General features: G+C 42.2%; 1 protein-coding gene across 1 annotated transcript in view; it reads right to left on the bottom strand.

Annotated features, from left to right (window-relative positions):
* Positions 1-16,997, bottom strand: part of grm5b (glutamate receptor, metabotropic 5b) — a 51,672-nt gene extending 34,675 nt beyond the window's left edge. Inside the window, exons 1-6 of the mRNA XM_053423024.1 lie at positions 16,842-16,997; positions 16,043-16,285; positions 15,786-15,980; positions 15,109-15,223; positions 6,027-6,101; positions 4,299-4,473 (exon numbers count right to left, since the gene is read on the bottom strand). Of these exons, the coding sequence (XP_053278999.1) occupies positions 4,299-4,473; positions 6,027-6,101; positions 15,109-15,223; positions 15,786-15,980; positions 16,043-16,285; positions 16,842-16,997 (959 nt within the window). The remainder of the gene's footprint in view (positions 1-4,298; positions 4,474-6,026; positions 6,102-15,108; positions 15,224-15,785; positions 15,981-16,042; positions 16,286-16,841) is intronic.
* Positions 16,998-24,876: the final 7,879 nt, after the last annotated feature.

Raw genomic sequence — 24,876 nt, 5'->3', positions numbered from 1 at the left:
CTCTCTTTCAAATTTCGCACAATTTCAAAACCCCAAGATGGTGCCGTCTTAACAGCTGCGGTGTCTAGTCGGACACTAGGGGGGTCTGACCTCTGTTAAACGATCTGTTCGGGGATCTCCGTTCTCAAACATCACACGCTTTACACTCTGGCACAAGGCAAACAGCTGGAATCAGAGAGAGACACAGTGACAGACAGTGAGAGACGATGATAATAAGTCACAGATGAGAGGTGGGAAAAAAGAGCGGGTACGGGAACAGAGAGACTGATAAGGAAGAAGAGTCACAAAGGACAAGAGGGCACAGAGAGGTCGTCAAATATCAGCACAGACACGTTCAGGATCCGATATGACATTCAGTGAAATGACCATTAGCATTCTCAGTAGGCCCACCTTTTAACTGGGCTGAATGTAATGACTGCTGGGCATCAGAAAGCCAGTCACACACTTGTATTGAGATGCACCCCCACATGCACAGAGCCATTCACATAAACATATGCGCATGCGCCGCTTGTTACCCCAGCTGCTCGGCTGGCAGCATCCAAATATGGTCGGGGATATTTCCATGGCAACAGCAGGCAGAAGGGGTGCAGACTTGTGGGGGATGAGAGAGAGAGAGAGAGAGAGAGAGAGAGAGAGAGAGAGAGATTCTGCTTTTGACTTTTTGATTCAAACTATTCTCTTTCAGTTCATTCAGCAGCACACACAGATCCTATCTGCCTCTTATGACTACCACAGACATTTCTGCCGGGGTAACACATCGGCTGCCACGGAAATGCAACCAAACACCGCTTCAACCGTGAGGCTTGCAATAGTTGCATAGGCCTACATTTGTTCTGACCTGTAACTCAGGTGTCAATCTCGAAGCCCATCTGAAAAATGACGGCTGATAAATGAGCCAAGACTCCTTTTTCTGTTCACCGTGCACAACAGCAAGTTTCTTTTATCACAGGTCGAACGTTTCTCCACACAACACACAAAGGTCCCGATGACATTTTGGCTTATCTCTTCTAACATCATAATGTAGACTATAGGTTTGTCTGGTACAGTGTACACACACACACACACACACACACACACACACACACACAAACACACAATCTACAATCCCTCTGTAATATGTCATTTAGAGGATTATGGATTTGTGAAGATGGCTTTAGACAAGTCAGACAGCATTTGTCCATATTTGCCTCAAGCCATTGAGGCCTTATCAAAATCTGTGTTGAGAGTAACATACTACAATATGTAGCTAATGGAGTAGCTTCCATGTATGGTTGTAAAACATGGGAAGAGGGATTACAGCATTTTACAAGTGGCGGCTGAAAAACATACTGTATGTCTTTCATAAATATAAATCTCATCTGAATTAAAAAGACGTTTCATTTGGACACAGAAAAGGTAAAAAGAAGGGAAGGAAAGAATTTGTCTTTATAGGTGGATGTATTTGTGTACGTTCTGGTTGTTATTGGGTTTCCTGAGTGGCTTTATATATTTATCTCAACCCAACTATTCATCAATTGGTCTGTAGCTGCTGGTATCATGAGGAATTATTGGACAGAAGCAATCAATACGTCCAAGCTCCAGTTTCAGACACGCTGTGTTTGTTTGTGTGTGTGTGTGTGTGTGTGTGTGTGTGTGTGTGTGTGTGTGTGTGTGTGTGTGTGTGTGTGTGTGTGTGTGTGTGTGTGTGTGTGTGTGTTTGTGTGTGTTTGTGTGTGTGTGTGTGTGTGTGTGTGTAGATAGCCTAAGGAGCTGATGGGGGCTAGTATTTCTAGAAAAAGAAGAGAAACAAAGTGACCTCTAAAACCTTCACTCTACTATATATTCTTGACTATATGTGTTGCATTAATGCTAATGCAGTATATAAAGAATGCTGTATATTTACTGCAGAAAGTGGTTGAATTGATCAGTTCATTGGAGGTGTAATGTCTAATGTACTGTATCTGAGGGCCATTCCAACCCTTCCTTGTTTGGTCTGGACATTCAGACTTTTAAGTTTAGTTTCAACCAAACATACTGAATCAAACTAAACCTCGGTTAGTTTATTTGACAGTGTGAAAACACTTATAGGATTTTACAAACTTTTGGAGCAGTTCAGTCTACTGATCAAGGGAAGTTGCAGTGTATAATTCTGATCTGTTCAAGGTTCTCTACCCTCAGTAACTGAATAATCTGCTTCATCATCATCTGCATGCTCTCGTGGTAATGGAATTATCCTGGTGTTGAATGAGCGCCGGCCCAATCAGACTGATAAGAAGTTCCTTTTGCAGACCACCAGTGTTGGGGCGCCCACCCGTGACCATTGCCAATTTAAAACTACGCTTCATTATGATACTGACACTAACAGGGGCAAATATTCAATTAACGGCCCTAATCAAAACAGACTGGCCAGAGACAGAGCAGTACAGGATGTGCAGCAAGAAAAACATCATTTTCAACAAGCCATTAGGTTTTATATTCAGCCGGAAAAAACTGTTTTCTTCACACAAGTGGACAGCCAAATGGTGTGAGAGCTTTAGTACAGTTAAATCCAATTTCACTGTCACAATGTGACAAGTGACCAAAAAGAATTAAGAGAGACTGGTAGGCCTATTAAGATAGTGTTGGATAATTTAATTTAACTGTTGGAACAAGTCAATTTGGCAGTTTTCTTCAGTAGTATTCTAGGAAATCAGCACAGACTAAATACTGAATATCACTTCATTTGGTCGATAGTGAGAGTGGGAAACATTTTACGTGCAAGAAGAAGAACAAACCGCACCGGCTGAGCTAAATTTCCCAAAAGTTTACCTTAACATGAAGTATTTTTCATTTTGTCATCATGTTTGGTCATTTCCAAAACCCCCAAGCTGTAATTTTACTGTTAACTGTTGGGAGGAGTTTGTTGGTCTCGTGTTTAACCTGCTGCTTCTTTTGACCAGATGGTAATGAGCTCAGTTTAATTTGAAAGAGGTAACAATTACCCCCCCTGACCCCACTCTCTTACTTGGAGTCGCTCCTGGTAACCAATAGGAAAAAATAAAATAAAGTAGTTCAGCAACAGGGATGAGATTCAAACAGCAAACTGGGTTTATTCAGATGCAGAGTATCTTAGATTTACCACATAGACTCCGACAACTGACTTTTTAATGTTGTAGGAACATATTGTTACTTGCACTGTTAGGCACACAATGATCTGTATGGATAAAGATAGACTTATTTCTCAAAGTAGTTTTTTTGTCATTTAAGGTACTTTTGATAACACTGAGAGTCTGCTTTCTGATTGGCCGAGTGCATGTATCAGTTGGACCTCAATAACATGAAACAACGTATTATATCTCCAAACTGACTGAAGTGTCAAGCTGATGAGATTAACAGTTCTCGAGGTTTGCGAGCCACAGAGACAGAGAGATATTTGAACTGATATCCTGCATCAAAGCATTTGTTTTATACAGATAATGGTCACAACTCATGACAGGATATCAAAGTTGTGACTGTAGTTGACCCCCTCTCTCTAATACAGGATAAACCCAGTTAGCAGGAGGTACGGGGTATGGTTTAAGATGTTACCTCACTCTCAGCAGGACGATGACATTGATGATGATGATGACGGTGATGAAGATGATGAGTAAGATGAGTATGAGGACAACAAAAATGATTCCGGCAGCGTTTTAGATTCAGAGGAGACCACTGGAGGGAGAGTAGAACACAATTGAATAGAATTATATCTGTGGCATTTTGATGGAAATCACACGACAAAGCCCCCACTCTATTCAATAGAATGTGTCCTCTGCACATTGGCTGGCATAGGTGCTAAAATTATTATTCATCTTATGTTAATTACAGTCGGCATGGCAACCAAAACTCAAGAGGCTTAGTAGCAACTTTAACACACACACAGATGGAGATAGAAATCCATTTGGAAGGTTATTTTTGCAAGTGAATAGTAGGAGGAATTCGTCTTAGTGAGAACAGAAGCTTGATGTGAAAACCACCTCCAAAATTCAAAATAGTGTGTTTCTGTGGCAGTGGAAAGGGCAAAAAAGTCCCCTGCTATGAAGAGTAGATTACAGTTTATTCTATTTTGGAAGAATTAAACCCCAGTGTGTCTCTCTGTGTAAATGATTCAATGAACCAGCAGGCTGCACAAACATAGCATGTCCACCAACAAGATACTGAAGTTTCCTGGGTCAACATTTATTTGTTTAGCGTCTGGGTTAATTCAATTTCGGGATGTGTGCAGAATAACATGAGAAGAGGAGCAGCATTGTTTGTCAGACACAAGGTTGAAGTCAATGAATTAACTTAGGAGCTCCACTGACCTGCCGATGAGCAGGAACTCTCCCACCAGTCCCTGGCGTCTCATGGCCATGAGGATGTTGCGGACGGTCATGCCTTCACAGAAACAAGCCACCACTCTGGCCTTGGGCAGGTGGGCCCTCAGTCTCTCCAGCAGCCGGTCGAAGCTCTGCTGTCCAGCGTTGCTCCAGATTTTGCCTGGAGAAACATCAAACACAAGCATGGTCTGTGACAATCTGATTGATTTGGACCGCTGTTTCTTCATCTGCTGAGGTTTTTACTGTCATTTTATTTAGTGTATGTGTGAGAGTGTGTTTCTGAATTCTGGTTTATCTGTTGTCTAATCTCATTTGGCTCAAGTATCAGCCACCCGACATCCACAATATGAAATTCAAGGTTTCCTTTTTAAATAATATGCCAAAAAACATTTCATCTTACAACCTGTCATTTACAATGAAAAGTATTTTTCAGAATCACTCATGTTAGATAAATAGCGATGCTCAGATAGCAGCATGGGAAAGGCCTCCGATACTGACAGAAATGCATGGTTGGGTATCGGCGAGTGTACAAATCACTGTACCAATCTGATACCAAGATTTCAAGGTACATTACTTTCACTAAAATAAAACTGTAATATTCTTTTTCAGCAAATAACTTATTCTGCTGCGCTGTACTGCCCTTGGTAAGTACTATTTGTAGAATATTGAAGAAGAAGGGTTTTTGCAGTAGTGTAGCGTAGCCAGAGCTATCAGCAATTTGGCAATATTTCCAACTGGAAAGTTCCACAAGTAAAATGCTGCTGTGAAAGGGATGCAAGACTTCAGTTTCAAGGGGTGGCACTACTGTCAATTTCATGAAGCATTATAAAAAACCTCTTCCATACAGGGCTAGAAGCATACAGCTGTTCAGGTTTTGGTGTTCTTTAAATGCACTGGTATATGATTGGTGCTTGGGATCTGCCTTACGCATTATTGAGGGATCAGAATCTGGAAGGGAAAAATGCTAACGGAACATCTCTAGAATAAGATGTAAGAGACAGTAATGAGCAAAGGCTTTACTGACAGCAGTGTTCCTCCGAATGCTGAGCAGCACTTAGCTGTGGACAACTGACTATGTAATGTTGTAGGAACATATTGTTACCTACACTGTTAGGCACACAATGATCTGTATGGATAAAGATAGACTTATTTCTCAAAAAGGTTTTTTGTCATTTAAGGTACTTTTGATAACACTGAGAGACTGCTTTCTGATTGGCCGAGCACATGTATCTGTTGGACCTCAATTACATTGCATAACATATTATATCTCCAAACTGACTGAAGTGTCAAGCTCATGAGATTAACAGTTCTCGAGATTTGCGAGCCACAGAGAGACAGAGAGATATTTGAACTGATATCCTGCATCAAAGCATTTGTTTTATACAGATAATGGTCACAACTCATGACAGGATATCAAAGTTGTGACTGTAGTTGACCCAGATTTGACTTTGTCAGGACAAGATTTATCTCCGTTTTAGGCCCCCTCTCTCTAATACAGGATAAACCCAGTTAGCAGGAGGTACAGGATATGGTTTAAGATGTTACCTCTCTCTCAGCGGTGTTCCTCCGAATGCTGACTAGCAGTTAGCTGTGGGCATGATGCTTCCAGTTGTACATTCACTGCTTTTTTTTTTTTCAATTGAAAGTCCTGTAGTTGTTTGGGATAGATTTTATGTTGAATTCACTGATGATATCTCGATATGAGTCTCTTACCAGAATGAGCGATGCAGATGCCCTCCTTGGCTGCCATGTCCTTGAACGCTTCCATCCCACTTTCACCGTAGTTGCCTGGAAATTCAAAGAGAGGGTAAAGGTGGGAGTGTTTTTAATCAGTTCAGTTTTGGGGTAGAAGAGGAAAAAGATACTAAGAACATGGACGGTGTATAGTTAGATTCTCCCCCACTTGACTGTAATATTCCGATTTTCAGATACATGCCCACTGCGGTTACTAACCTGCTACTGTACTAATCATGAAAGCTCACATTTATGTCAAAAGGAAGCTTCTCCCCACTGTGGCACCCATTTCTTCGCCAGAGAAAGTGGGTGACCTGGAATTTATGCTAATGAGGCACTGTACAGTCTCTGGCAAAGAATATGATAGGATTCCCCTCTTTAGTTTCTCCTCCTCTGCCTTCTATCGCTCTCTTCTTGTTTGATGAAGAAACAATCAAACCTCCTTGTCACGTCCTCTTTTTTTCGGTGTTTGTTTCTCTTTCCTCACTCAATCGATTGATATGGCTTGTTCCCTCCTGTTTTTCTTTACCGTGTGTGTTATCAATAACAGAAAGCAGCCTAATTATACATCATTGAACTTCGCTCTACTGAGTTTGAAAAAGAGAGGGAAGAAGAGGCCAAATGAGAAAAAAAAAATTAAAAAGTCATAAAGGGATGTGAGATGAAAAGAGGAGAGGAGATGGTGAATCACAGCAGGGAAGAGGAGGGCGAGAAAAGAGACGCAACGTAGAGGCGAAAGCCGAAGAGGTTTCACAATCCCTGACCACTGCGGCATCACAGTGTGTGTGTCTGTGTGTGTAGACGGGCCAATGATGAGTGTGGTCGAGCAAAGTGTAAAGTCCTGTAATTAGTGTCTCAGTGAGAGGGGTGGGAGACAGATGGTACAGAGTGTCCTGCACAAACACACACACTCTCACACACAGACACTCTCACACTCGCGCACACACACGCACGCACACACACACACACACACACAGGATCATACTGTTACCATCATCGAAAATCGATAAAGCTTGTAATGTACTTCACTCTGGTCTCAACAGGGATTTGTTTGCGAGACACAGTCTCACATGCTGTAAGCTTGTCATGTGTCTCTTTATCGCTTCATTTCTGTGTCTGAATTTCTCAAACACACATGCAATCTCTCTCTATGCAACTTAACATTACTGGCACACAATAATACACTTACGCTCGTATCCCTTTCCGGACAAAAACCCACCTACGCACACATATTCATCAGATACAGCGACAAGCAAAGCGAAGACAGGATCTATCCAGTCTGTCTTCTCTTCCTCTCTGCTGCAGCACAACATTAATGGATTTCCTACTTGATTTCCTAATCTCGTGACAAATTAGAGGAATTTTGATGATCATTAACGGATTTAATGCTGTTCTGATGTTAGAATTGTTAAAAAAAAAGCTAAAACCGGAAAATAACAATTGAGACACTCTTGATTAATAGCTAGTTATTGCTAAATTCAAATTCAAACCACAGAAATGTGAGTTGTATGAGTTCAGTTCTGCACTGCCTCAATCAAGCGTTTGATCGACTCACGTGACCCTCCCTGTTGTCTCCTGGTGCCACCTCTCTGGTGGAGTGGTCAGCACTATTGCCTCACAGCTAGGGTTCCCAGTTAAAAAATTGAAATTTACCTATGTTGGGTTTGCATGTTACTTCCACAGTGTCTCTGTATGTTAGGGCTGCAATGCAATGCAATATCAAAAGGATATGCGGAGTGGATATATTGTATATCGGCTGGAATTTGGTCCATGTACCTTCCACAAACATTGAGGAGGCAGCCACCAGCGTTTGATCAGGGCGCTTTGGCCTCACTTTCTGAAAGAAGCCATGCCGTCTTATATGCTGTCACTTACACATAATTAGTGGCCATTAGCTCCAGTTCTTCAGTCAACCATCTTCCTTAAACTCTCTTCACTCATTTAGTAACTTTTCTTTACCTCCCATTGAAACAAACAACAACTGGGAGCTCCATGTTCACAGCTTCTCTCTGTTTTCCTTCTACTGTTTACCCCTCATCACGTTTTTTTATAACCCTTTGTTGCCCTCCCTTTAAACACAATTTTTTAATGCATAATTTCAGTGATAAAACAAATAGGACAAAAACAGCTTAGAATAAACATTACCGAACGCCATTAAGATTTAAAAGGAAAAAACCTTATCACTGAGTGCCCCTCTTGTACTTCTGCCCTCTATTCTTTGATCTCTCCTCATCTTCTTGTTATTCATCTGATGATTCACAATAAATTAAAATATTTAGTCAAATGCATAACTCAAGTGTCTTAGCAGCAAAACAGACAGTGAAAATACATAGAAAGCAGGTGGTTCTGTGTTGCTTCTCCTCTCGTTTCCTTCTCTCCACTCTCTCCCTTCCTCCATTTCTCCTTTCTTCTCAATTACCATCCTCATCGTCCTGTCCCTTTTATCAGGTCTATTACATGCAATTACACCTTCCCCCTCTCTCCCCTCCTCGTCTGCTTCCTCTTTTCATGCGTCATCCCTTCCTTTCACGGCTTCACCCAGAGAAAAAAAAAACATAGTTAAGTTTTAAACATGAGGAAGGAAAAGGGCATCCTCCTTCCCTGTCCTCCTCTTTCCCGTAATCCCTCTCTCTTTCTCTTGTCAACTCTCCACTTCTCCTCAATCCTGATCGATGTCAACACTTCTCTATATGACATCTTGAGTGTGGCAAGAATAAAGCACAGTAAAACAATTGAGAAGTATGGTTTACTGACATTTATACTGTTGACACAGTTCAACAACATAACAGAGGAAAATACATGGACACAACCTTCCAACCTTTTCTTATTAGAACTGTCTGAGTAGCAATCTTTTTTAACCTTTTAAATCTGCACTGACTAAAGTGGATGATCTTCTGCTGGCTATGGATTCTGAATCGACCTCTGTGCTTCTCTTACTTGATCGCACTGCAGCTTTTGATATAATGGTGGATTTTATACTACCTGACTTGTCAGGCCTGGCTTTCACTTGGATTAAGTCTCACTTTATCAAGTAATTGGGGATTTGAAATATGGAGTACCCCAGGGCTCAAAGCCTGGCCTGTTACAGCTTTCATGGAATTAATTTCACTCATTCATGTCACAGATATTTGACCTTTGTAAGATACAGTCCCCTCAACTCAACCTGCAAATTTGAAGCCAGAGTCCGCGCAATAGTGAGTTATCACACTGACTAATTATGTTCAATTAATTAGGAGTCACTCTCAGCTGTAAAATGCCATAACATTTATCTTCATCTTTGAGAGGAAGTATTTTACTTTTTATTAAGGCCCATGTCATATCCACTAACATGGAGGAGGCAATATCTGTGAACTGTAGTGCAGGCAGCCCCTAGGTGGAAATCCCTTTAGCTGCCTCCCTTTTGGGCAGCTGTTTTTTCATGTGTCTTTATATACAGTCTATGGTCAAGGTTGTCTCCGACTCCCATTCCCTATTTTTTCCTTCCTGCCCTGTCTTTTCACTCAGGCTTTCTGTAGAGGACCATCAGCCGTCCTGAGACCTCTCACTCTCCCCCTGACTGCAGATGGCTCATTCCAGAAGTTTTTTTTATCTATATCTTCATCCTGCAGGAGTCCCAGCCTCCTCCTTGTCCATCTGTCTCCCTTGGGATAACGATATCCTCCTTCTCTCTGTCACTTATTGTGTGTAATTCTTTCTCCTGGAGGTTTTGGTATATCGCTACATTTTCTCATTTCTATCCCTGGAAGCCATACCGCAGGACTCTAATGTCCGTTAGTAGTTCAGTTCAAACCATTAATTGAGTATTTTTAAACTGAAATACCTTAAGGGGTCACTTAACAGTAGGACTTTTAGACTCTGTCTTTTAAATAATCAGCAGTTGGATACGTTTTCATATTTTCTTATTATACGTCCGTGCCTATCTTCTCCAACTTTTGCAGTGAAATTAGCCCCAGGCTACAGACATAATGCTTATTTGCAGTTTTATGGCCATAACCATGGTTCTCTCCGCAAGCGTAGTTCCCCCCCGAGCTCCACTTGTGCTGTGCTTTTATTCTATACTGGGGAAACTCTGAATCAAAAAAAAAAAATCATGTTTGTGCCCAGAAATCGTACTTTCTGAACTTCAAACAATCAAATATTCAGACATTCAAAACACCAATGCATCGGTGTGGAAGTGTCCTATGTTATACACCAGTGGTCACCAACCTTTTCGAGCCCAAGAACACATTTTAATTCCAAAGGTAAGCCGAGATCTACCACCCTGATATCTTCTAAAAAAACACTTAGGAGGGTCATATTTATTATTTTTGGCTATTTCTGTTAAAGGCTGAATCTATTTGCATAAATATATTATATAAAAATATCATTTTATATTAACAGCATCTGTTCAATAATTCAATATTTAGCTTCTCAACTCTACGATATATTTTGCAGGTCATGTCTAGGTCACGAACGTATTTCCAACACTTCCCGAACCCATTTCAAAGTAAAAGCACTCTACCTGAACAAAGGTAAGGCTGTTTATCGACTTTGTACCATGGAGCAGCCAGAGGGCCCTCTCACACATACATTACACAAAGTATCAGTTCAGAACCTTCACTTCCCGTTCACTGCCAATCTGTGTGAGCATGGAGGAACATTTGGTTCCTTTTGAAAAGCGTAGAGCTCAACTTTGGTGAACCCTCTGTTCCCTTTGCATTTGCATATGTGTGATTGTGCACCACAGACCGAGCCGAGCACCGGCAAGTGGTCAACCTTGTTTGACTGCACGTACACTTCTTTCATGTCATGTTAAATTTGTTCAAGCTTGATATTTGGAAAACGTGACAGCTCTAGTGCACCGAGAGTCCCGACATTTCCCATGACTTTAATGTTTAGAATTTAAAATCCAATTCAGTCCACAGCTGAGTGGTATGATTAAAGGAAATGTTCCACTCTTTGAAATGCTGCCATACACACCCAATCAAACTCACAAATATAAATCCTTTGCAGAGTAAATTATATAACAAACAATGGCACTGCACATACTGCCAAATGGTACCAGCCTGTTTTACTATGGCACCCCCTATCTACCTTAACAAAAGTCAATAAACTGATTCCTGGAACATGACTTCTGAAAACTGAGCCTGTGCCAGTTTGATCTCGATGAAGTCCTGTGACCCAGACCCATTAAACCACAGAAGAGCTCTGGTTTAATGGAGCTCCACCAGACACCGGCCCACGAACCCTCTTAATGAATCTTCACCCTGATGCAACACTGCCAGAGATGACGCCAATTTCTGTCATCCTCCTCTCCCTCATTCAGTATTCCTCTCTCCGCACTAACCCTCCCAACACATCCCACTTTCATCTTCCTCAATCTCGCTACCACAGTTAAATAAGCAGAGAGATTGTCAGGTTAGAGAAAGAGAGAGAGGGGGGTGATGAAATAAAAAGAGGGATGATGGGAAAAGAAAGAGATGAAACAGATAATGGATGAGGGAGAGAATCAGTGGTGTCAGGATCCAAACAGCCAACACAAACAAAAGAGAGAAATGAGAGTGAGAAAAGGTTGACATCTTGATTTATTGACAGATTGATCCGTTTATGTTGGTGCCACATGTCAAATTTCATGTCAATAAAACCAATGAGCTGAAGTGAACTAAACTGAGGGACACAGACAGAAATGATAGAGGGAGGCGACGAAAGAGAGAAGGGACACAAGATAGAGGAGGATGATCATCATAATACATGCAAGCAACATTTGAAGTTGATGATGTGGGAGGGGGGAGGGGATTAGAGAGGAAAATGCTGATGTGGAGCGATGGACAGCTCCATCTTCTCCCTTTACAGCGCCTGGTGAAACAGAGCAGCACTGTTAACTCAGGCCAGTCTCCCTGAGGGGCTCTACAAAGAGTTTATTCTATGATCTATAAGACTGCTTCTCCTCTGCCTGCTGGAGCACAGACATCAATGTGTTGGAATAACACTATTACCCCTATGGCTGATAAATCCCATAGATATCAGCTGTATGAGTAGGAAGTCCATCATAAATTATCATTTGCATTTGCACACATTTGCATAAAGGCTTTAATGTTTGTACCAGATGTGATTACATTTCCTATGGCTGTTCCAAATATATTAACAAGCATATCAGACCAGCTTGACCATTGACCTTGGAACACCAATGTACTCAAACATGAATCAGTTCATGTGTGAGTACATTGGTGTTCTTGAGATATTTCATTCACAATGCAAAATATGTGTTTTATGAGATCACCTTGACCTATTGACCTTGGGGAACCAAGATATTGCATTCAAAGGCAAAAACGTGTATTGTCCGGTTACACCGACCATGACCTTTGACCACCAAACTCTAATAAGGTTAGTTTTCTCAGGCGTTTTCGTCCAAATTTGAAGAAATTAGATATCGTGATCACAAGAATGGGACGGGCAGATAGACAACCCAAATCGCTTGTTGTGGGAGGCATAAAAAAAAAGCACAGTCATGAGCTTGACTGAGACTGTGTTTCTCTCTTGTTTGCAAACATTGCTATTATCTAATGTTAGAGGACTGGATTTTGACGTAATCTCACAACCAGCTGCTCCCATTAAAACATGTGTGACAGCATGACCCTGTTGTTTTGTGTGACTGAGTTTGTACATGTCCATCTCAAACCCTAGAGGAGCACTGGACTGTGCATCGATTTCCAGCACTGCAGCCACAACTGGAAAGAGATACTGTCAAACCCAGAGGGCATGTAATCTCCCGATGAGAGAGTAATACTCACGGTATACTCCCCTCAAATATTATTTCATTATTTCACTGTAATTACTCTGTGATATTACATGTATTATTCAGCTTCTTGAGTATCAGTTTCCATAATCTCTTGCCTCGAGATGCAAAATGTTAATGCAGAGAATTAATGAGTCGCTGTAAACTTAAGCCCCCTCGACCATCTTTCTCCGAATCTGCAGCTCCTGTACACTCTTATCTATCGCTAGCACTACACACACATACACAGACTTGTACTCAGTCTTCTGTGGTTTTCTGGCACTGCAATCATTGCTTTCCCCATTCTCTCTTCCTCACACGTCCCTCGCACCCATTTTTTTCTTCCTAATTTTGCCTCAATAAACCCTTTATTTCCTCCCTTCCTGCTTCGTAGTCCTCCCTGCCTTCCCCTCACTCTCTCTGTCTCTCTTTTCTATCCTTTGCCTCTGCTCTTCATCACTCCCTCTCTTTCTCTCTCTGTTCCTCTCGCTTTCCTCCCATCCCTTCCAAATTCTTTCTTTCTGCCGCCTCCTCCCCCGCCCTCCCTCTCTCTGGCTCTAAGTGTCTGAGAGCGATTGTGTTGTCGGAGGCAGCGGCCGACCTTGGGGACCAGTTCCAAGGTCAAACACACCTGTCTGAGCAAATAAAAAGACCAATGCTTTCCTGACAAACACACACAGAGAGGTACACACACTGACGAGTACTGTCGTAAACACTAATGCCTATACTTACACACCCTCCCTGTCTTACTGCTAAGATTAATAGCAGCACAACAGCAAGGCCAACTACACACACATATTAGTTATATGGAGGTCAGTCTCATGAGAAGGCAAAAGTAAATGTCATACAGAAGACAAAAGGTTGTTTCTGATACTATAGTGCTAGAGATATGCAGAGGAATTCTTCCTTAAATCAACATCTAAACATATGTAGACAGATTGCAAATATGGTTTAATACATATGTGAAAAACCGTTGTAAGCAGAGTTTAGTTTGTTTTATTTCAAATCTCTCATGATTTAGTGTGTTTACAGGATTAAATCTATTTGAATCAATTGCCTCAAATATTCTATATTATTCTTAATTTAAAGGACTTAATCAGACTTATTTATTACATTTAATTAAATTGCTGTTTTTTTTTTTACTCATTTTCAAAAAAAATATTATTTTAAATGCTGCACACGTATCCTTACTTGTGTGGCACATTTCATAACTTAGAAGTCAACAACTGCATCACATTACGTTTGTTCTTCCTCATCATACACCCACGTCTAATTCATTCTCTACACTCATTAGCAAACATCTAGTGCACACACACATACATGAACACCACTAACACCTCTCACACACTTCATCAATTCAAATGCTGTCCTCAGGCAATGCCAAAGGCATGTGTTTGTTGGAGGTGTTCCTGTTCAAGTGTGTTAGCGGTGTTCATGTTCGTGTGTGTGTGTGTGTGTGTGTGTTTATCGCCCTTTATCACACACCAGGTTCAACAAGACAAACGCACAGGCAGTGCATTGTCCTCCACTTCCTGTGGCTGTCACACTGTTTACTGCGGAGGCACCAGTAAACCAAGTGACTCAACCTGTGAACGAGTGAGTGAGTAAACCTTCATACAGCTTTTCCCTGCCTCTATCATTCTAAAGATACTGGCTCATATGGTTTTGAGTTATAAGACACTTAAGGATGATGACACACAATGCTTCATCTTCCTTTGATACTGCTCTGTGGCACAATGTCTGCTTTACCCCAGACACTTATTTCTGGCACCGTGATGACCACCTGTTCTCCCCATTTGCTCCTCTGTCCTCCAGCCGGTACCTGCTGACCTTCTCTGCCGTTTTATGGGACTTCCACCTCATCAACTTCTTGGCATCCCGCTAGTTTCAACCGAATTTTCTGTGATTTATTTTATATCTCCTATCCTTCCATGAGCTGAAAACGCATCTTTTTGAAAGCACCTCCCTCTCTGCTACAGTGCAGCACATACCCCTCTCCCTAAACTCCCTCTTTCTTCTTGTCCTTGTCACTGAAAAAGCTTTTCTCAAAAAGTTCATTTTTTTGTGAAGCCGCGACAGTTCTCTTTTACAATTGGACTTATGAGCGCAATCGAGGACTTTCTACATATAGTGCTGCTGCAGACAAAACAGGTGGACAAGATATCAATAAAATGAATATGAGGAGCCGAGCCCATCGCACCAAGACAGAGAGAGGAAGAGAGAACAACACAACAAGAGGAGAGTTGGCGCAGGCATGTCTGAGCTGAGAAGAGAAGTACAAAAGACAGACTGTGTGGGTAGCTGTACCTTCAGTGTGAATAGCAGACACGTAGCTCCAGTTGTATCTCTTGACAATGTCCACCATGGCTCTTGCCTGCTGGGCATCTGAAGGCACCACCCTCATAAAGTACTTATAAAGGCTCTGAGACAATGGAAGTAAAATCAATGAAAAGTTGAGTTGTCAGGATCTATAATATCATTCATTAGAAATCTGTTTCTGGGAAGCACTGGCTCATTTTATATAGTTACAATTAAATTCAGGTTGCAGCAATACAATCTCTCTCTAACGAACTCCCTTAAGGCTCATTCATGCTCATCATTTTATGTATATATATGTAGAAGGTAAGGGAATACTCAATACATTAATTCTGTATTTGTGCAGGTCTTCTGAAAGCTTATGGATACGGACATCCAAGACAATGCAGTGCCACCAAAAATCATGGGTGGCAGTGTAGGTAGCTAGTGTTTGTGGCCGTTAGTGTTTTTTTTGACAAATGGAAAATGGGCTCTAGAGTGGGTGGGAGACTACAAGTATCTATACGATGTTACTTTGCCTTAACAACCATGGCAAAGGTTACATCATTTGAAACAGACGTGTCTCTTTTCATACCTAAAGGCAGCACAAATGAGCTTTAAATATGCATTTGCCTACACCTGCACTGCCAGTAACTGGTAGTAATTTGGATTGAAGTGCATGGTCTCACCTTGTCACTGAGGTCCATACTGGTGGCGGAGTAGGCAATCTGTGGTATGTTGAACAGCTGTAGCAGGTTCTGAACCTGGATGGCCACTGAGCTCGACCCCGGTCCAATCAGCCCCACTATAGGCTTCTTCCCCCGCATCGGCGTGGCAGAGGGGTCGGCGCACTTCATTGTCGGTCCTCCGCCAGCTCCCCCAGCTCCCCCACCTGCCCCACCTCCTCCTCCTCCTCCTCCTCCTCCTCCTCCTCCTCCTCCTCCTCCCAAGAGCCTCCTCCACCCCACTCCTCCGCCTCATCGGAGGAGACAAGCGAATCCCGTATGAACTCGATGCTCTGCTCCAGAGCCACGGCCGAGTGCCAACACGAGTCCCGGATCTCACAGCCAAGGGTGATGTTGGGAAGGATGTGCGGGTCACTGTTGATGCGGTCCAGCGTGTGCATCATGGCCTCCACCCTCTGGATCCCATACTGCTCTCGCACTGCACCACACTTGCGCTCGTGTACCTGTGCAGGCAAGATGGAATCAAACAAAATAAAATTGCAACAACATTTAGGTAACAATGTTGTCTATATGCTGACAGTACTGTTAATGGCACAAAGATTAAGAGACATTTTTTAAATCAAGATTTTGATGCAGGTTTGCATCACTGATGGGCTAGAACTGTTTTTTATGTTCACGTGGCTTTCATGTTCAAAGAGAGATTTTCTTCCAGTTTGCAATTATCCATAATGAGATGGAAAAACGCTTAAAAGCCAGTGGGGTCAGCTAATGGAGCCTGGATGTCCATGGACTCACAGAGGTACCCATACTAAAAATAGGCTCCTATAAGCAGGGCAACATTAGGACCAAAAATTATCTCCAGTAATGATCCTAATCAATTTAGACATTTTCGGTCTCAGCTCTAACAACATTTTTAAAAGAGCTTTTCTCAAACCCGGGAGCGATGACACGTGAAGGTCAGTGAATCAGAAAATGTACTGTCACAAACACTGAATGCCTATAATTATATCTCTCAAAAACAATCCTGCAGATGTTCACAAGCACAAAAACATAAATTACCTTGTCAGCAGGAGGCTGGTGATGGACAGAGAACAAGGCTCCGATGATGATGTCGCCAGATATGTGTGCTACAACCCGCCGTTCGTTGGAATGGGCGGAGCCGGCTCGATCAGGTCCAACCCAAATGGACAGAACTAGCAGTAGCCAAAGGGTCATCTTGGTCCCGTAAGGTTAACAGAAGGAGCAGCAGATCTCAGAGCAGTTTTATCGTGCAGAGCCGTCACAGGGAACTACGTGTCCGACAAACACTTATCCTCTCCATGGCAGGAGCTCCGGGCACGGAGGAAGTTTTGGGAAATGGTTGATCGTTATATTCCTTCCTCTTCACTTTTCTTTCCTTCCTTCGGCTTTCAAGGTGGCACCATCACTGCAATGGCTGAGACAGGTGCAGCAGTGCAACCTGGGAAATTCAAAAGAAAATCTGGGCTAAGTCTCATTTGCTGACATAACCCCCCCAATTAGAAAGCAGTCTCCACAAGAACAGGTGAAAGAGACATGATCACATAAACCTGTGAGCAGAGAAGACGCTGTTAGAATTGGAAAATCTTTGCTGATGCTGGATTTTACAAACCACACAGACAGTAATTCATTAATTTGAGCTATGTTTACTTTTATAAAAGCTCTGTCTGGAAACACATCCTTCTGTCCTAAAGGGATAGTTCACCCAGAAATTAAAACTCACTCATTATCTTCTATGCCGATGGAGGGGTGGGTGAAGGCGTCATTTACACTGTGTTTTCAGCCTAAAGGTCCAGCAGAAGTGGAGAAGATAGCGTGGGGCTTATGGACACCAGCGGGCAGTATGAAGGTTATGTTTTTTTTTTCTGTTGTTTTATTACGTCTGAAGCTTTGGTCACCAGTTACTTTAATTGTATTGTATTCTGCTCCAATGCTTTTTACCCATGTCACTCCAGAAGTGTTTCATGGACTCAAAAACTTCACCCACCCCTCAATCAACATAATGGCGAGTAGATAATAAGTGATTTTCATTTTTGGGTGAACTATCCCGTTAAGCTTGACACACCTTCAATATAACACTCTTTAGACACGTGCATTGCACTGTGACTAAATGTACTTCTACTTTTTCATCAGCTCCAATTTTGACATGGAAACATGTGAGTCCCATCAAAATTAGGTTAATATTGTGTACTGCATAGAGAAACAACAGTAGAAACTAGGGTAGCCATATGATCAAAAATTTCAAATTTCACTCAATATCAATAATTAGACTTTTTGCTCTTAAGTGACGGTTGTGGTTTCAAACTCTTTATGAGCCGAGAGTGACAAGCCTTTAATAAACAGCTAAACATTTGACAAATCTCAGGTCGATCAATTATGTGTTTTCCCTCCTCACAGGACTGAGCAATACTTATTACACCTAATTAACATATAGGAGCAAACTGCTGCATATGAAATCAGTATAATGGCCATTATACTTACATATTGAGCAGTGATTGTTTGTTCTAGAGGAAGGTTAATGGGATGAGCGAGTTTCTGGCTCTAGATCAGTGTAATTCATTTACGTATGGAGGTGTTACAAACACTACGCCAGCCATCTGGCCTTGCCCTCTTCTTCCTGGGGAACGGCTCTAAATCACTGTTACTGAGCACGGCCACCACTGTGTAACAATATTATTAATAACCACAACTATCACACCTCAAAGCTGTAGGGAGGAATCTTTTGTTTTATACAGAACCTACTCGTAGAAAACCATGACACCAACAAGGTCACAGAAAACCATTTTTCTTTTTAATTTCTTTTTTAAGTCCTTTATGATTCATTTTACAGTTGAAAAGCCATAATGATGATGGAATGTTTTCACCATTGTCTCTTTGTTTCATGGTTGGTTTGTTTGTTTGTTTGTCAGCAGCCTTACGCAAGAACGCAAGAACAGATTTCCACAGAACTTGGGTTAGGTTGCAATCTGGGTGCCCTAGAACTGTTTAAAACTTTTGGGTGTTCTATCCAAATTGAGCTCCTTGCATCGCTATCATCATAGTTCAAATTATCCTCCTGACATATTTGTTCTTCCAGCTTTGAGTCCATCACATGTTATAAACGTAATCTACACCCTCGCTCGCTCTCTGTAAATCTTCCGGATATTTGACTAGGGGACGGACTGGAAAATTTCCGGAAAATCTGTGGAGCAGCTGACCACAGGCCCTCCGGAAAAATGTGTGCAGGAGTCACTGCTCGTCTGAAAGCCTCTTAAGACCACTTCACATCCATCCACAATTACATTTAACATGTTGTTATAAATTACAGAATTCATGTATTTAATGAAGTGCAAACAGTGGTTAAGTAACAGTGAGATATCCCCTATGCAAAATGTGAGAAGTCAACCACTAAGTAGATGATTCCAACAAATGTACAGGCAACAAGATATAACCCAAACATACCATGTCAACCAAACTCCCTGGAGTAAACTTTCAAGTAGCTATCCCTTTGCATTAATGGGCGAGCTTTAAAATTTGCTTAACCTCAGAGCTACACAAATACTTTTACTTTACGGCAATGGAGACAGGTAATTGATAGTAAACAGCAGGGGAGCTAGGACAATTTAGACGGTAGAGGATGGCATCAACTGCCAATGCAAAACAGGATCAAGGTTGTGACAGTGAGGTCGCTGGTTAGTCGGCTGGGGGGAGGGGGAAGACCGAGAGAACGGAAGAGAAAAAGGTGAAGGTGGGGTGTGGTGAAAGTCTAGAAATGGAGGAAGGGGATGGGACATGGCTCGTTGGATCAAGGGACAGAGGGTGAGAGGATGGAGATAGGAATAGAAAAAAGGCGGACATGAGAGGGGAGAGAAAGAAATGGGGAGTGTATAAAGGGAGCGTATAGTGGAAGAGAAACGGAGACAGAGAGGGAGATTAAAGAAAAAAGGAGGAGAGTGCGATAAAAAGAAGCATCAGGGGACACAGAGTCTGACTGAAGGTAATTAACATGACAGTGTCAGGATGGTAACAGGACCGACTGCTGCAGCAAGACTGAACAAATCCAACTGTGTCGCTGATGCTCTTCTGTCTCTTCCTCCCTCTCTCTATTTATCTGTTCACAACCTCAAGTAAAGATTCAAATATCCTTTTCAAACTCTCCTCACTCACTCACTCCTTAATATGGGCAGAGATACATCCATCGACTAATTCCAGAAATCTGTGTCTGTATGTGGCTCGCATATCTTGGGAACCATTCATCTTACTATTTGTATTGTTAAGGGCCTGAGGAAGTGCAGTGTCAGACTTGGTGCAATATGGCCTCATGATACGGTCAATATTAATTAAAGCCTAATTAACAGGCAACAGCACTCTGTAATAGCGGCGACTAGGACTCAAAGTAAGTAGCGTTGTTTATCACGAAAACAGAGCGTTCATGACAACGACAACAACAACAACTGATTCTGTGGACTTAGTCCTGCAGCCGGTCTTTACTTGCTGCAGCTCAATTACTGCAGGTCACCTTTACAGTTTCACAAAGACGTCTGAAAACTGAAACTTTCTGAAGTTTGCCTTTCACCTACGAAGAACAGTCGGACGCCCTCAGGAAAATTGCCAGAGCATTCAGGCGATGGGCGGCGTCTGGGGGAAGCATGCAAGAGGCAGGATGTATAAATTCAGCTGCAGAAAGCAAAGTGTTTTTGTTTACAGCACATCAACACCTGCGACTGCATCTATCACCAAATGCTCTGAAATATCTTTACAAGTTGACATCTTTGTTGTTGTCATCTATGTCTATGGCACCTCTTTTTCATAGGATACATCTGTTCCCGCAGTTTTGCATCCATTGTGCTTTAGAAACGTCTTCATCACATGCTCGCTGTTAATTTTCCAGAAATGGGCTTACTCTGACATTTTACAGACATTAGGGGGCTGGCAGGGAAATTCCAGAGCATTTGACTCTGCAACTTTGCGTTCTCGCATACAGCCCAGAAAATACAAGAAAATTGTGCCGATTTCAGACCATCTCTGAAATCAGCTTCAGTCAAAAGCACACTGTGTCTCTGTCACACTCCCCCCTCTGAGTCTCTATTGCATTGCGTGGGCTTAACTGTAGATGGGAAAGAAAAAGAAACTCAAATCCTCATTCCCTAAACAAACATCATCGCACACACCATTAGACAGTTATATCTCTAGTTCTATCCAAACTACGCACAGGGGCATTTTAAAACCTTTCAATTCAACTTGTGCACAGAGGTATAAGCACACAACACGGGCAGAGACAAACACTCTACCCTCCTGTCTGTTTTACATTAGTTATATGACTTTCATTAGTGCTGACAATCTGTTTTATGGGTTGAGAAAGCATTTAATTTACTGCTCGTTAAACACACTAAACAATTACAATTTATTAATAAAAGAAAAGGAATCCCTCACGCGAAAAAAACGTATTTCCTCTCTCTTGTTCTGCATGACACAGATATTTGTGTTTGTAACACAGACTGCATTACGATGGCCCTAACAGTAAAGCCAAAGTGGCTTGATTGTCCCCTGGTGGCTGGTTGCAGTATAGTTCATTAATCCGGCCTCCTTCAGGTTAGTGGATGGGACACAGCCCAAATTAGAAGGTACACGTCAAATAGATTTTTTCGCGAGATTGGTTTCTGTCGTTTAAAGGAGTTAAGAGTATTTTTTCAGTAATTTGGTTTAAATTAGTTAATTGGTGCTACACAAATGAAGATATATATCATCATTGACGGCTGCTAAGACTGGAGTCTATATCTAATATATACTCTACCTACTGAATATTTTGATTGGTTGGATAAGGGGAGGGGAAAGCATCCCTTGACGAAAACGCACCATGACAAATAATGTATGGAGTCAGACTGTACACATCTATGTTACAGCACAAAGCTTGTGGACTTGAATTTTTAGGGGAAACATATGCAAATAGTTGCAACACAATATCATCATTACTTGCTGGCAACTAAAATAGGTCATCATGCTTTTTCTTATGACCATTTAAAGAAGCAGCCATATTTTGGGAAGGTTTTTGCTGAGTGGGCGTGTGACAGTGTTTCTCCATGTGCCTTGTTTTCCCATGTGTGTCAGACACACTATTTTATGCACCTGAGCTCAAGAAAACCACACAGTTCGGTATGTTTATTTTTAACATGCCTAATTATTGACTTTTTTAAATATCTCAGTGCCATTAGGAACTGTTCCTCAGAGGAAAGAACATCATGATGACTATATGAGACACCAACATTCACATAAAGATCTGTACTATATTCTATAGTCTTCCTCATAGTAACAGAGTTGGTGGATACAGCCGAAAATCATATCAAAATGAAGATATTTGTATCAGTAAATATCGATAATTATCACGATAAATGTCACATTATTATTTATTTTAAGTTTAAAGACAGATTTTTGCTCATGAGTGAAGGTTGTGGTTTTAAAATCGACTGAGCAGACAATGATAAACGCTTGATAAACAGCAAAACACTGTACAAATGTGACGTCGGTCAATTGTGCGTTATACCTCCTCACTGTGGACAATGCATTAAAATAGACATATTGAACTTTATTATATTGCTTTTTTTTTTAATTACTGTTTTATCTTCCAGCTCTACAGTGACGGATCTCCTGTTGCATATCCTGACTGCAGCAGGTAATTGGATTTTATATTTCTGTCAGTCAGCTATGGAGCTAAACAAGACTCAACAAAACACACAACATAATAAATGACCTTGATCAAACCAAGGGCATCCAGATCCCTCTGAAAGCCAATGACAGAGCCAATGTAGCAGATATCCAACAAGTGTAAGTCAATGTAAAACATGCTGTTGTTCTCCCTCTGCCTCAGTAAAACATGTCTAATCAGTGTTGTCAGGAGGCACCGACAGGACTTGAACCTGCTGCAGCGACATCAGACGAGGTGTGACAGACAAAACTCCCTCCAAAACAAGCTCTGACCTGAGATCACTTCACCTTGCAACGTCTCCGGTCGTCGATTACCCTCGTCCCTACTTTGTCCATATGCATACAGACTCCACATATCGCATGCTCAGTTTAAGACGGACCCTGCATCTCTCCAAGGAGATATCTCCCCCCCGAAGAAAATCCAGAGACAACAACAATGACTGGTGCAGCGCAGCATCCGTGCAGCCGCAATCGCTCTCTCTCACACACACACACACACACACACACACTCACGTTTTACGAGCGAAAACATGACAGAGACACGGTGTGAAATGGACATGGCTCCAACATGCGCGGATGAGAAGCGGCTTTCTGACGCCTCTGTGTCTTATTGGCATGACTGGATCTCCCTGCGTCTGTGCAACCGGCCGCCTCCTTTAACTGGGTTACCATCTACACAGTAACCTTCCATCAAGGATAACTAGTCCACATGCAACTGCGGGTCCCCGCAGGGACGTTGCAATAACAGCAACTCACAGACAGCGAGTGTCTGCACTAAATCCTCAATGAGTGCCTCCCAGTAACGCTTACCTTATGGGGACCTACAGCCCGTGTCTGCCCGGTCCAAGTTATCACAGGGTCCCAATGTCAGACACGCACCGGAGCTGCCGTCTGTGCGCGTGTGTGCAGCTCCAGCTCCGTTTTCCAGTCACGCACACCTGAGCCTGTCTCCAAACACCTCGCTCCTCTCCTTCATCCCACCCTCATCTCCTCTGCTCCTCCTCCTCCTCTCCTCTAATATCCTCTCCACTTCTACCCCTGTCTCCCACGTTTTTTTTCTTTTTCCAGATGTATCCTTCAGTCACCTCTCCCCTCTCCTCTCCTCTCCTCTCCTCTCTGACAGCAGTCACCTCTTCATTTTCACCTCCTCTCTCGTATTTTGGCTGCAGGACAGAATCTGTTCCCATCACCTTCTCCATCTGTGTCTACCTGATGTGGTGCGAGACAACAAACCAGACAAACAGTTGCTGTGCAGACTCCAGACTAACTACAGGAGCATCGCTTCCCCACTCGAACTGCAGCTGGGCCACTTCTCTCCACCCCCTCAGTCTATTTCAAGGGTTCATATCTGATAAAACATGGAGTCTATGATGTAGCTCACCATGTGCTCAAAGTCTGTCTCCACAAGTTTCCACAACTTCACTTTGGTCCACCAGAAATTCCCAAGAGAACTACTATGTTCTTCTGCCATTCTCGACCTCAACCCATTCTACCCATTATAAATAACAAGCCCTACAACCACTGAGCAGGTTACCTGAGCTACAGGAAGCAGCAGCTGGGACACCTGTCCAGGGTCTGAACAGGATCTAGCCAATCAGAGTAGAGCACTGGTGTGCGGATCAATGCCTGACCATATTTGTGTCTAACTTTACGTATTATTTCCCCTGTCCTCGCTCCTATTTATTCATTTATTTATTTATTCTTATCTATTTATTTTGCTCGTTTATTTTCATTATCAATTCACGTATTTGTTTTTTCAGCGTTAACTGAGAAATCCTTGGTGGTGGGTGATACATATATAAGGAAGTAATGTGCAGCATTTTTTATGATATAAAAAACGTACAGTTAACAGGATTAATTAAAAATTATGTTTTGCTTTACACTCTCCCTCCCCCTCTCTATCTATCTGTCCCTCCTCCATCTCTCTCTCCCTCCCCCTCTCTCTTACTGTCTCTCTTTATCTCATTCTTATTAAATCCTGCACATTTTCCATTTCACATGCTGATAGAAAGAATAAATGGACGCAGATCCTACAAAATGCAAACACCAGTATAAAGTCTCCCCCTCTCCACTGGTGTATTAGTTATGCCTCCCTCCTCCTCTCCTCTCCTCCAGTCCTCTCCTCCTCTGATCACACAGACATCAGAGGTGACACTACATAACGATAATGACGCAGCGGACGGGGATCGATGGCATGTGAAGTTTCCTAGCGGTCACAGGACTAAAGAACCATTAACCTATACAGCTCCGCCTGGCGACCACCTAAAACAACCACAGGGATCGAATCATTACCGATCAAGTAAATCGATATAAATCTGATGGAAACATCCTGCTGCTCTGCTAACGTCTCCATGCACACTGACACCGACTGTCACTGCCAGCCAGCACGAGCTAT

This window comes from Pleuronectes platessa, chromosome 5, assembly GCF_947347685.1.
Source record: "Pleuronectes platessa chromosome 5, fPlePla1.1, whole genome shotgun sequence".
Classification (NCBI taxonomy): Eukaryota; Metazoa; Chordata; class Actinopteri; order Pleuronectiformes; family Pleuronectidae; genus Pleuronectes; species Pleuronectes platessa.
The sequence above is the reverse complement of the archived record's forward strand: the minus strand, read 5'-3'. Positions and strand labels throughout refer to the sequence as shown.